The 12,956-nt window shown below is 38.2% G+C and overlaps 1 protein-coding gene across 1 annotated transcript in view; it reads left to right on the top strand.

The window, feature by feature from the left end:
- Not10 (CCR4-NOT transcription complex subunit 10) overlaps window positions 1-12,956 on the top strand; it is a 132,816-nt gene that overhangs the window by 44,348 nt on the left and 75,512 nt on the right. Inside the window, exon 6 of the mRNA XM_083139457.1 lies at window positions 6,266-6,372. Within this exon, the coding sequence (XP_082995583.1) occupies window positions 6,266-6,372 (107 nt within the window). The remainder of the gene's footprint in view (window positions 1-6,265; window positions 6,373-12,956) is intronic.

Here is a 12,956-nt window from a genome sequence, read left to right as displayed (position 1 = left end):
TCCTGAAGCACAGCGACAAGTTCAGCACGTGTACATGGTGGAGGGTGCACTCGATCCTCTAACAAACCCCATACAGGCTCAATAATGTTCAGCGGGCCATGGCAGATGTTCAACCTCACTGTCATGCTCATCGAACTACTTTGTGGTACGTTTAGCAGTGTGAATAGGGCAGTTATCATCCTGAAACACAGCACCGCCGTCCGGGAAGAGTGTTTGAACCATAGGGTGTAAATGGTCCTCCAGAATGGTCCTATAGTCCTTGGCAGTGACACGACCCTCGAGAACAATTAGTGGGCCCAAGGTCTGCCACGATATTGCACCCCACACCATCATGGATCCAGCTTCATGTTTGACTGTGGGTACCAATCAGTCTGGGTTGTATGCATCAGAGGGACTTCTCCAGACGAACACTCTCCCTGTTGTTGGGAACACGGTGTAGCTGGACTCATCCGAAAATATGACACGTTTTTGGTCATCCAACGACCAGTTTTTATGAGTGTGGCATCACTGAACCCGCTTTACGGCATTTGTGCTACTGATGAAAGGCTTCGGGATAGCAACCCTGCCATGAATGTTGGCCTTATGCAGGTATCGACGGACTGTTTTTGTGCACACAGGTTCTGTGAGGTGTGTATTCACTTCTGCGGTGATTGCCGATGCGGTGGTTTTCCGTTTTCGTGCGTCCCCCATTATATCGCTCTACACACACGATTTGACGTTCACTGACTAACCTCTTGTACTGGAGTGACTACCAAGGACCCAAACGTGACTCATTGCCCATAAGTACGATTTCAACTACCAGATGGCTCTGGTGAGTCCCACGAATATCCCAGGCTATTTACACAGGTGTTTCAGTTTCAATGTCCAATACCTGTATATTGTTCTGGATTATCATTTTCTCTGATGTAAAAATTTTATGTGAAGGAGGAACAATTGAAAAGTTTGTGTGAAAATAGATACACATGTTTGGCACCTATTCAAAATACTGTCCTTTGCTTTCCACACATTTCTGCCACCATTCAACTCAATGCTGGAATCTGCTCTGGTCGGAGGTTGTTTCTTGACCCATCCATTCACAGTGATTTTAATATCTTCCACATCCTGAAAATGCTGTCCACAAAGGTTGTTTCTGAGAGGGACAAACCAATGGAAGTCTGATGGGGGTTAATTCAGGACTATAAGGGGGTTGGGTGGGACATTACTGACCACCCATTTTGGCAATGGCTTGTGACGTTTCCACTGACACATGGGGATGGGCGTTATCATGGTGCAAAACAATTCTGTTCAGTGGAATGTGCTTTCTTTTTCATCAACTTTTTTTAAAGCCTGCACGTACTGAGCACTTCTCATCGCACCACATTCCAAGAAGTCCGTACAGATGACACCTCTCTGTCCCAGAATGCTTTCACTCTTTCTCGGTTTTCATCTGTCACTGCTGTTGCAGGTCTGCCACCGAGGTTTCCTCCTCTCGGAACTTCATCATCCTAACATTGCTAATGTCAATTGTACCCTCTCCATATGCCACCTGCAGCCTGCTATGGATGTCCGGTGCCCAACAACCCTCTATTTGCAAGAACTCGATCACAGCTCTTGTTTTTCTCTGCTATTCATGTTGTTTATTTAGTTACTTGCAAATGAAAATTTGTGTGCATTAGTAACATCACATTATATGTGTGTGAAGTTTCATTGCAATCTGATGACAATATTTATTTATTTATTCAATAGAACACAACAGGATAAATCCCAGTTACAGTGTTCAGACAGTACAAGATTATCAATACAATGTGAATAACTCCTTAATAATTCTTATTGATAGTTGACAAATATATATACACACATGCATATACATAATACATTATAATCATATCAATACAAATTTGGATACTGGTTATACATTGATTATGTCACCTACATATTTTATTGCTCTTTTGAATTCCGCGAAGGTCACACATACTCCGAACAGGCGATTGTTTCATTACATTGGTTTTGAGGGTTTTGCAGTGAAACAAGCCAGCCTTTGGTTGTGTTTTGACGCAGGGAACTCTGAATTTTATTTGTTCGAGTGTTTGTGGCAATTGGATTTTGTTGTTGATGGTTTTGTACAGGAGGCAAAGTAACCGTGCGTTTCTTCTGGCATTGAGGAAAGCCATGTTAACTTGTTTAACCAAGGATTGATATGGTTCAATGCGAGGATATATTCCAGTTTCCTTAAAAACTACGTATCTTATGAATTTTGATTGTATTATTTCTACTTTATGGCTATATTTTTTGCTTACAGGGTTCCATATTTCGGCAGCATATTCCAGTTTCGATCAGACCAGTGCGTTGTAGTGTTTTTAGAGTATCCTGTCTCTTGAAATCCCTCCACATTCTTATCATGTATCCTAGGTTTCTGTAAGCTTCGTTCACAATTTTTTCGACGTGGGAGGAGAATGTTAGCTTAGTGTCGAAAATAACCCCTAGGTCTTTGATCTCATTGACCTTGTTTATATTAGTGTTATCAATATTGTAGTTATAATTCAGATGTACCTTTTTACGTGTGTATGTCATTGCAAAACATTTATTTACATTGAGGTTCAGATCATAAAGTTGACACCACTTGGTAACCTCAGTTATATCTTTTTTCAGGGATTCAGAGTCTCTGTCGTTGTCAATAATTCTACCGAACTTTAGATCATCTGCATATAGAACATGGATAGAGTTTTGCAAGCAGTTGGGAAGGTCCTTTATTAATATTAAGAATAAGGGAGGGCCAAGGTTTGATCCCTGGGAACCCCTGAAAGCACTGAGAATTTGTCGGTTATCATACCTTCGTATCAGACCCGTTGTCTACGTTCTCTGAGATATGAAGAGAAGAAGTCAAGTGTCAGTTTTGTTAAGTGCAAACATTTTAGTTTACTTAACAAGACATCATGGTTAATCTGGTCAAATGCTTTACTAAAGTATATACTTCTGTATATATGACATCGACTTGCTTTTTGTTTTCAAGATTTGCATCTATAAAGTTAGTATGAAGAGAGAGGTTTGTAACGGTGGATCTTCCAGGTAAGAAGCCATGTTGGTTCAGGGAGAGTATAGGCATTATATGCGATAATAAGCATTGAAATATTATACTTTCAAAAATCTTTGCAGGTGTGCTCATTATAGCTATTGGCCTGTGATTTTCAATTTTGTCGGCTGCCTTGCCTTTAGGAATAGGGCACACGATGGTAGTTTTCCATTTTGTCTGGAATTCACCATTAGTCAGGGACAAGTTAAAGATTCTAGCTAGAGGGGGAGCAAGTACGTGAGCGCATCCTTTGAATATGTATGGTGGGATGCCATCAGGACCACATTATTTCTTAGGCTTGAGACTTTTTATTGCTTTTTCAACTTCTGGGATATAAATATCATTTAGTTCAAATGTATTTAGAACTTCATTTATTTTGTGTCCTTCAATGAGTGTACAATCGTACGTAGCGGGGTGGCTCTTATAAGTTGGAAGGAAATGTAGGGTGAATGCATGTGCGTTTCATCTTTGCTGGATAATGATCCATTTTTGTATGTGGGAGATTTTTTCTTATCTTTCCTATCCTTATGGTTAAGAAAAGACCAAAAGCTTTTTATATCAAGGTTAATATTATTCTCAGTTTCATTTTTGTATTATACGGAACTTCAATTAGCTTTTTTGTTTTTTCACGTAGGAATACAAATCGTTCGCGATGATAATGCACATTTCCTAAACCTCGCTTCCAATTCTTGTGATGATGCGATTTACTCTTGAGTGCTCTGATTATTTCACTATCGAACCAACAGGGATAAGTCGCAGTAGCAGAGTACTTTTTGTAGGGTACAGTTTTATCGAAGACATCCTCAATTTTTTCATAGAAAATGTTGAGTGCTTGATTAATATGGCATTGATTAAAGATTTGTTTCCAAGTGATGCTGGAAATTTCCTCTTACATTTTTTTTAAATCGGCATTGTGAAAGTTTCGCCTGTAGGTCAGTTTGTCTTTTTTCAATTTGAAGTTTTTGTTATAGAGTATTTCAATGCTGAGTTGGGGGTGATGTTTATCAGCGGGAACTAGGGTTTGGGTTTCGTTGTATACGTGCAAGTTGTCAATGTTGGTGAGTACTAAATCTAGAGTTCTGTTATTTGCATTGACGACATTGTTTTTGCTTGTAAGGTTGTAATAGCACATGAAGTTATATAGAGCTTGGCATTTAGGTGAACCTTTACTGAGATCATAGTTGCAGCTGGTTATCTCTGGTATATTAAAATTGGCTTCAAGGAACGTGGGTGACCCGGGTGGACATACTGGGGGGGATATGCTACACACATAAAAATTGACATACTATCATTGATTACAGTTTTAGTTAGTACACATTGTATTGGCATATTTGGCATGTCGACAGGAATTAATGACATTTTGTTTTGTGTTCCAAGTAGAACACCTCCTCCATCTTTCTTACCTACTGAGGTTTCACGGTCATGTCTGTTAATGTGGTACCTAGCATCTAACACTTCACTATTTTTAATACTGGGTATTAACCAGCTTTCAACAATTGCAATTGCACTATAATTATTAGATAGTACACTTTTGTGTAGTTCGGAAAGTTTAGTACGTATACCTCTTACATTTTGATATGCGATCGTAAATATGGACTGAGTATTATCTCTACTTACGTGTATATTATTTCGTTGCCTGTCTATTAATTGTTTGCATTTCACTGTTGTTCTTTCCTCGTCTCAGGAATTTTCTTGGATGCAGCTCTGACGTGTGGGATATTGTTGAAACCCTTGGAGGAGGGGAAGTCCTTGCGAGGCATATTGTCCGCTTTTGTTGAAGTATGCTCACTGATGGAAAGGGGGGGAGGGGGAGTGAGGATCCTGTAGTTGGCCGTCCAAGGAGGTTGTCTGGAATGCAGTTCAAGATTCTTCCGTTACCTGCGGTGCTACCTCTATTTGGTGCAAGGTGCATGAATCTTAATCTTAAACCTCAGCTAGAATATCTACAGCAGCTAGAATATCTACAGGGTAGGGTTCTTTGTAGACAACAAAACCAGACAGGATGCCTTCCAATGGAGACGTTTAAACAACTATATTATATAAACAAGGATACATGGAAATAGAATATTTACATGATGAACTACTTTTCTCTATAATTCTCATCTACAGTCAAGTTTTATCTCAATATGTTTTTTCTTATTTCTTTTCTTCAATTTGTATATTCTTCTATCTGGACTTCCTTCGTAATGGATGGTCTGGATCTGGACTTCCTCCTTAATGGACTTCCTTCTCAATGGACGGTCTGGATCTGGACTTCCTTCTCAATGGACAGTCTGGATCTGGACTTCCTGATTTCTGACTTCAAAACTGTAATCCTGATTGATATAATAATTAGTCCCTTTCAGTTTTATTACTATTTCTTAGAATACTTTCTTTGGTTGTGTCACGCAAGAACTTGCACACTATAGGTCTAGGGTGCCCAGATCGTGGTCTTCCTGTACGGTGCACCCTCTGTATGTCGTCCGATGGCAGTGGAAGACTGAGATTTTTTCGACTAAATTTTTCACAGCCACAGCCGAGTCGTCCCAGGTCTCGTGCTCAGTTTCAGCTATTCCATGGAAGACAAGGTTTTGCCACCTGGATCTGTTTTCTAAGTTTCTTAAGTCGTCGATATGGTCCTCAAGGGAGCGTACATGGGAGTGAAGCTCGTTAACATCATTTGTCAACTGTTTTTTTGGCACTTCAATCTTTTCAATTCGCCCATCAAGCTTGTTCTCAGTTCAAGAAAGTTGTTTCATCTCAGACATGATTGCTTCATTAGATGATTTTATTTGAAGCATAACCTGTTTTAGTTCCCTAATTTCAGACTGCATATTCGCGGGTGGACCGGAGTTTAGTTCAACACTGCCTACAATGAGTAACATAAACACAACAATGCCATATGCAGAGTAGCACTCATTGTCACCACAAACACGTCTCCGACCAGCATTACTCACATGCAGGGTTACGCGGAAAAGGCCAATTGCCAGCCGCCACTGTTCCACGGAAATCCCCATCTCATTCCACTTCACCGTACACAGGAGCTAAAAGCAAACACGTCTGACCACATCTTACGTTTCCCACCGGAAACATCCGGAAGAAGACTGCACGAGCGTGGCCAGAAATGAGTCAGCCAGCTTATGAATGTTAAACATAATTTTGAGTAAGTTGCAGTGTAATTTTTTTTAAAAATTGAAGATTTATTACTGAGGTATTTTTTTTTCCTTTTCCCTGCAGAATCTTGGATCCATTTACCTGAAAGCCTACCTTGAATACTTGAGAGGAAACTACAGGAAAGCAATAAAAGCATTAAATTCCTTGCCACAGACTACTATGAGCTTCAAGTAGGTTTTTAATTACTTTTTGTTATTTTTGGTTCTTTGTTTGTAGTAGGGATGTGCCAAAGCCGATTACCGATGCAGGAATGTCGGCCAAAATTGACATATCGGCATCAGCAAAAATCCGATGTTTATGAGGTGGTATCAAAAACTTTTGAAACTAGTTCTGTAACATGCCAGCAGATGGCAGCACAAGGCTACATGCACAATTACATGAAGCACCGGCCTTCATAACTCAGTGTGCCAAGAGAATTGTCCTGTGTACATCGGGAGCTATGCAACTGATGCTATTCTGACCACGTGTGTTACTATGTCTGTGATTTCATCATGCAGTGTGTGAAAAACTGGATGCTCCATAACTACAATGCACCCTGTCACCGAGTTCTACGTGTGAGTTTCTCTCCAGAAACAACAAAATCTCACACCTTACTCGCCAGATTTGGCTACTGCCGACTTCGCCCTCTTTCCGAAAATGAAGATCCAGCTCAAAGGTCGCTGTTTTGACACCATTGCGGAGATCCAGCATGAATGACAGAAGGTGCTTTACACACTTTGTAAACAAGACTTGAAGGACACATTCCAGAAGTGGTAGGAATGCTAGGAGTGCTGTACTGCTGTGCAAGGGAACTATTTTGAAGGCGATAGTGTGTGAATATAAATACATAAAGTACTTTTTGTAAACAGAGCTAGTCTCAAAACTTTTTGATACCACCTCGTAAATTTGGTTCCGATAATAGTAGTATTTTACCTTCTAATAAGTTTTCTATTTTAAAAGTGCTTCAAAAACTCGTGTTGATTCTGCCAGCATTAAATTTACAATATTAAGAACAAGAATTCATTTTGCATTTCAAAGAACTGCTTGTGTACTAATGTTAAATCTCTGAGAATATATGAGTGCTGTATATACATACATGTATATAATGTGCATAGAAATGTACATGACAAATTTATTTTTATCATGCTGATAATATTGCATTTCTGTTGAATAATCTTATGTATCGGAATCGGTTAAATATCGCCATTGCTATCAGTTCCAAAAATTATCGTTGAGTACATCGGCATCGGTAAAATTTTTAATTTTCATCACATCACTAGTTTGTAGGTAAGTAATCAGTTGAACACTGATAGTTTGTAATTTTGTCATGTTACGTCACATTTCTGTCACTTTGACTAATTGCAATGATGAGAATGAGTGATGATTAAATGAACAAATTGTGGGTGTATTTCAGTGCACACAAAACTGGATGAAAACTCTGTGAATAAATCTAGTGAATTTGGTGCTGAATAAGCTGACTCTGGAGCATGAAAATTTTTCAACACGTGAGATTGATTGATGGACCAGAACAGTACTATTTGTTTTTAAGCTTACTGAGGATGAATGATGAATAGATTTACTCAGGATAGCGAAAGTTTTGTTCTGAAAAATTTTCTGATCTCTCATCTTTAGGGATAGAAAAGAAAGAGTTTGAGAGAACTCTTAAAGTTTTCCCAGAACATAACTAGGTTAAGACAAACTCTTCTTTGTAGTGTTACGTACAATACATTGATGTAATATGTAACTTTCAATTTTCTTCCCTCAATTATCTTAATCTCGCTCTTTGACTGCAGTATAATTGTTATTTCTTTCAAAACTGTATTGGATGATACTCTTCACTTGCCTGCCAGAGCAAATTCTATTCTCTTCTCAGTTCAATTCAATGTTTTGTCATTTCTGTTTAGTTTATATGTTTTGTGCATCGAGGGATACATTCAGGGTATCTACCATTATGAATAACCTGGAAGTCCTTGAAAAGTCAGGGAATTTATTTTTTCTGGAAAAGCCATGGAAATGTCTGGGAAATTTACTGTGTTTCTGGAAAAAGTCTACATTTTTGTTATAGTACACTAAGAGTAGGTTTTTGAACAAAGAAAGAAAGAAAGGGCAAGCAAGAAATTTAACACTTGTTGTTGACAAGCTATCCTTTAGTTTGATGTACTGAGTATTACCAGTAGTTCTACTACAATAGGTGGCTATTGGATTTATTACTTTCTGTTGCTATTTTTGGTGTTTGTTTGTTAAATTGTTGTTGGGAACAATACATATGTTACTAAATTGTACTATAATTATCAAGGTGGCGACAGACCTGGAAAACCAGGAAAAGTCAGGGAATTTGAGGTGTCCCAAAAAGTCAGGGAAATATCTCAGAATTTTGTCTTGATTGCTTTTTTTTTTTTTTTTTTTTTTTTTTTTAATGAAGATGAAGATATCGTTAGGGAACTCTGCACGAGAAAAATTTCCGGAGGTGCAGAAAAATGTGTTAAGCCTCTAAATATTATGTGGAAAATGCATTGAATTATCATTTTTTCTTGTCCGTATGGGAGTAGTAAGGGGGCAGAACTATCAACAGATGGAAGGGATGGGAGTGGGTGGCGCCGTCAGATAGTTGCCGGATGTTGCAGTAAGGCATTTTGTTGGACAACTTGAAGGAACATGAAAACAAATAGGCTCCATTGATACATACGATTTTTTGTCGAATATCGCCACCCGACAAAGTATCTCACTACAACACGCGACAGAAATTGCATGCTTGGCACTCGTATTGAATTAATTTTTGTTGGATGTCTTCGGACTGCAACATCCAACCAAAATTGCATGCACAAACAAGAAGAACTTTAGACTGCAAATATGCTGCTTAAATTTTATTACTCTTCTGGCTCACTTCACCTTATTTAATGTAGCAGTTCTTACAAAGGTTTTCTTTCATCATCCTGACGTATTACTGGTTTTACGCAAGTTATCATACGTTTACAATGACATTGCACTATTCTTAGATATCAAGAAGAATCCAACAAAATGGGATATATATTGAATACTATCATGAAAAAGTGAAACATAAAACTGCATTGGTGGACGTTATAAAAATTGGCAAGTGCATGCTCCCAACCTCAAATTTACTGCAACACTGCAACTCAATGAAATTAACGCCACTCTCTGTACTGTCTGTTTAAATTCGTGAGAGATGGTCATTACTCTCTCACTGAGTGAAGTTAATGTCCAATATTATGAAATAAAATACTTATAATAAATACGTAAATATTTTAATATCATATGTACTCGAATCATTCAATCATAAAAGCAAATCACTTTCTTCAAGAATTGACTTTTCTCTGCGAGCCCTGCTAAATTTTCACTTTATACGAGGGGTGGCCAGAAAGTAATCTCCAATTAGTAGGGACATTGATTTTTCGCAATCGCTAAAACCGTGAAAAATGGTAATTGCTGCGAAGTTGTGTTTTTGAATGTGCGGTGATGTCTGGACATATTTTTTGAAATAATATCGAAATAATGCGAATTTGGCATAAAATGCAAATTGTTGTTGGCATTTTTAGTGATTTTTTAAAAGAGATGTCCTAAAGCAATGAAAAATTCCATGAAATCCAACATTCTTGTCTTTTCTAGGCCATGTTTGTCTACATAGAACGTGCACGTTTTCCAACATTTTATTCAAGAGTAAACTATAATGCTTGTTATACATGAAATAATTCCAAGAACCACATTAAATCATGTATTTCCCACGATTTTTTCAACTTCTATCAAAACCATTTGCATCACAGAGCAAAGTGGCAGGGTTCTAACAGGAGATCGAGTGTGTATCTACCGTCACACGGGAGCCACATCTTCAGCATTTCTTGCGCGAGATGTGTTATTACCTAACTAAGTGCGCACTATTGGCATGTGTCGAGCGATCACCAAGCTAAGTGTGCGCCATCGGCATTTGTTGAGCGAGAAATAATGGAGCTCAGTTGTTAGGGCATCTGACTACCATGCGAAAGACCCGGAGTCGATCCCCTGCAGGGGAGAACCAGGATCTTTTCCACCTATTCAAACTGCTCCGGCGCCCACCCAGCATCATATCAAGCGGGTTCCTGGAGGAAACTGAGTGATAAAGGTAGCCAGGAGCATGGTGCTGATCTCATCACCCCCACCTTCAGCCTTGATCAATAAAGTGTGGGTCCCTAACTCCACACCCCTATACACCTTCATGGCAAAGTGCAGGGGAGCACTTTACTTTTACCTCCTTAAAATCTGTTCCAACATATCAAACTGTCACAAAAATACGTAAACCATGTGACCTACAATTTAAAATAATTGTTTAAAAGCACAATGGAATATTACATTTCGGCATATTTGGCAGAAATATGTTCTAAAACAAAAACGCGAATTTTGGAAAACTTAACACTAACAAGTCAAAAAAAGGTAATGCCAATTTTTGGTGCCATAATATATAGGTATCTGTTATGTGAGATTGATTGATGTAAATTTTTTGGATGCGTTGCCACTTATGGCCATTATCCACCCTTCAGTATATACGGAGAAAATTCCATTATCTGAAACTCTTACCGTAAAATTAAAAAGGGGGTATGGAAAATACCTTTCCCAAAATAACTTTCAAAATATCAAACTCTCACGAAGAGGCGTAAGCCATGTGACTTACAATTTGAAATAGTTTAAAAACACCATGAAGGTATAATTTCAGATATTTGCCAGAAAATGCGCTAAAATGAAAATGTGAATTTTGGGGAAAATAACACCGAATAGTAAAAAATAAAAAAATAAACCAATTTGAAAAAAGATAACAAGAAATCCAGGTTCCTTCCGATTAGGCATAAATAAAACCAAATATCAGTTGTAATTTATTGGATTAGTAACAGTGAGTTCTAACCTAATTTTTGGCATAATCAACACCATTATTCTGGCATTTGTCGTAGCATGGCACTAAATTTTGTATGCCCATGGTATATGTGTCTGACAGCAAAGACTGGCACTATCTCTACCACAGTGCAGCTGTCAAATCCTTGTCGGTATATGCAAAGCCAGGGTTGTACAGGAAGTGGTCTAAGATCTCTCACCTGAAGTGGTGCAAAGAGCCCGCGTGTACTCAGCTGTATGGGGTTGTGCACATTCGATTGGCCTTCCGTGAATTTTCTGCACCATTGTCTGACCATACTATCACTCACGACGTCCGGTCTGCACACCTCACACGATTGCTGCTGGCTCTGTGCCAAATCCTAAGTGTGGAAAAATCTGATTACTACATGTAGGCTACATCACAGTTGGTGGGAGACTGTATGAGAGCTGGAATCTTTAACTTACAACTGTCCTAAAACGGCTGCATTGCGACTGTACTAGATTACAGCTACATGCCACATCTTCCTGCCTGCATATGTGTGTGTTGCTCTCCGACCACTAGTGCTGTGTATAGGCACCATTGGAGCTTTTTTCAGGATGCCGCTCATATATGAACTTTCAGAAGCTGTTATTAACAGAGTGTTCCTGTTTTAATGTGTGGTTAGCTAAATCAGGTACCTACCTATACAGTGCAATTCTATAAATTTCTTGTGTTAAATTTCTAAATACCTACATACCCTTTTCGTCAGCAATAATGGTATAACTGCATGTTGTCAGTTTCACAGTACTTCACTTGGATATACTGTACTGAAGCAGAAATCTCATTGATAATGTAAGGAAATATGACACTTTCTTTTGTTGTACAATTCAATTGTTTCACTTATATGCAAGAGTTAAGTTGTTTGCTTTACAGAGAAGAGAGTACCTTTATGCATCGAAAAATGAGTCCGCACTCATGGTTCTTGCAAGCAGAGGGTTCCAAACCTCAGTGGAAATATCAACATATAATACCGAGAATGTACATATAAGGAGACTGATAAATTACAAATTATATTTCTTAATCAATCACTCTTCACTCTTATCTCATTTAGTCATAACTTTAAAAATAATCAAGTATTTTATTTTAAACTTACTGCATATAATAAAATTCCATAATCCTTCCCTACCTTGTGAATTGTAATGATTTTCCAAATCCACTATTTTGCTGTTTGAATTCAAATCATAGAGAATATAGAAATTAAGTCAATTTCATAGAAGATAATATTGTTACTTAACAAATCCATACCTGGATCTGTATGAGTTTATTATTTCCATTTGCAAAAATATCGATTTAGTTTAGTTTGTAATTGTCAGGGAAAAATGTAAATTGTATCCTGGAAAACCTGGAAAAGTCAGGGAATTTAATTTCTTCTTGTTTGTAGCCACCCTGATTATGTATTATGCAACAATTTATAATTTTTTAATAGAAAATTATTCTTTATTATTCATTGCTCAATACATGGCAAGTATAACATAAAAACTCACCCCTGGTACTTGCTTCCCACCCCGTATCCAACAAATACTGTTGCGTACAGCATCTTGAATAATGTAGTGTGGAAAACGACCCAAGAAACTGGTTCCCCAGACGGATGAGAAACATAGATGGCAGTGCAATCAATGTCGGTGCTAATTTACTTATTGATTGATTGATTTAGTTTATTTTACTTCGTGTTTTGTGCCTCTTGGTTAATTTGCGAAGATGGGGATGAGTGATGAAATGATGAAATTGATGAATGGACATTCACAAACAACCAAGCCCGACCGGGATTCGAACCCGGGACCCTAGGCATCACAGCGCGATGTGCTAACCACTCGGCCACAGGGTCGGGCGCTAATTTTCTTATGAAAGTATTGTGGCTTAGTTAGTTTTTTGAATATATTA

Source organism: Lepisma saccharinum, chromosome 17 (genome assembly GCF_977018435.1).
Source record: "Lepisma saccharinum chromosome 17, izLepSacc3.1, whole genome shotgun sequence".
In the NCBI taxonomy this organism is placed as follows: Eukaryota; Metazoa; Arthropoda; class Insecta; order Zygentoma; family Lepismatidae; genus Lepisma; species Lepisma saccharinum.
This window is presented reverse-complemented; position numbering and strand designations above follow the sequence as displayed.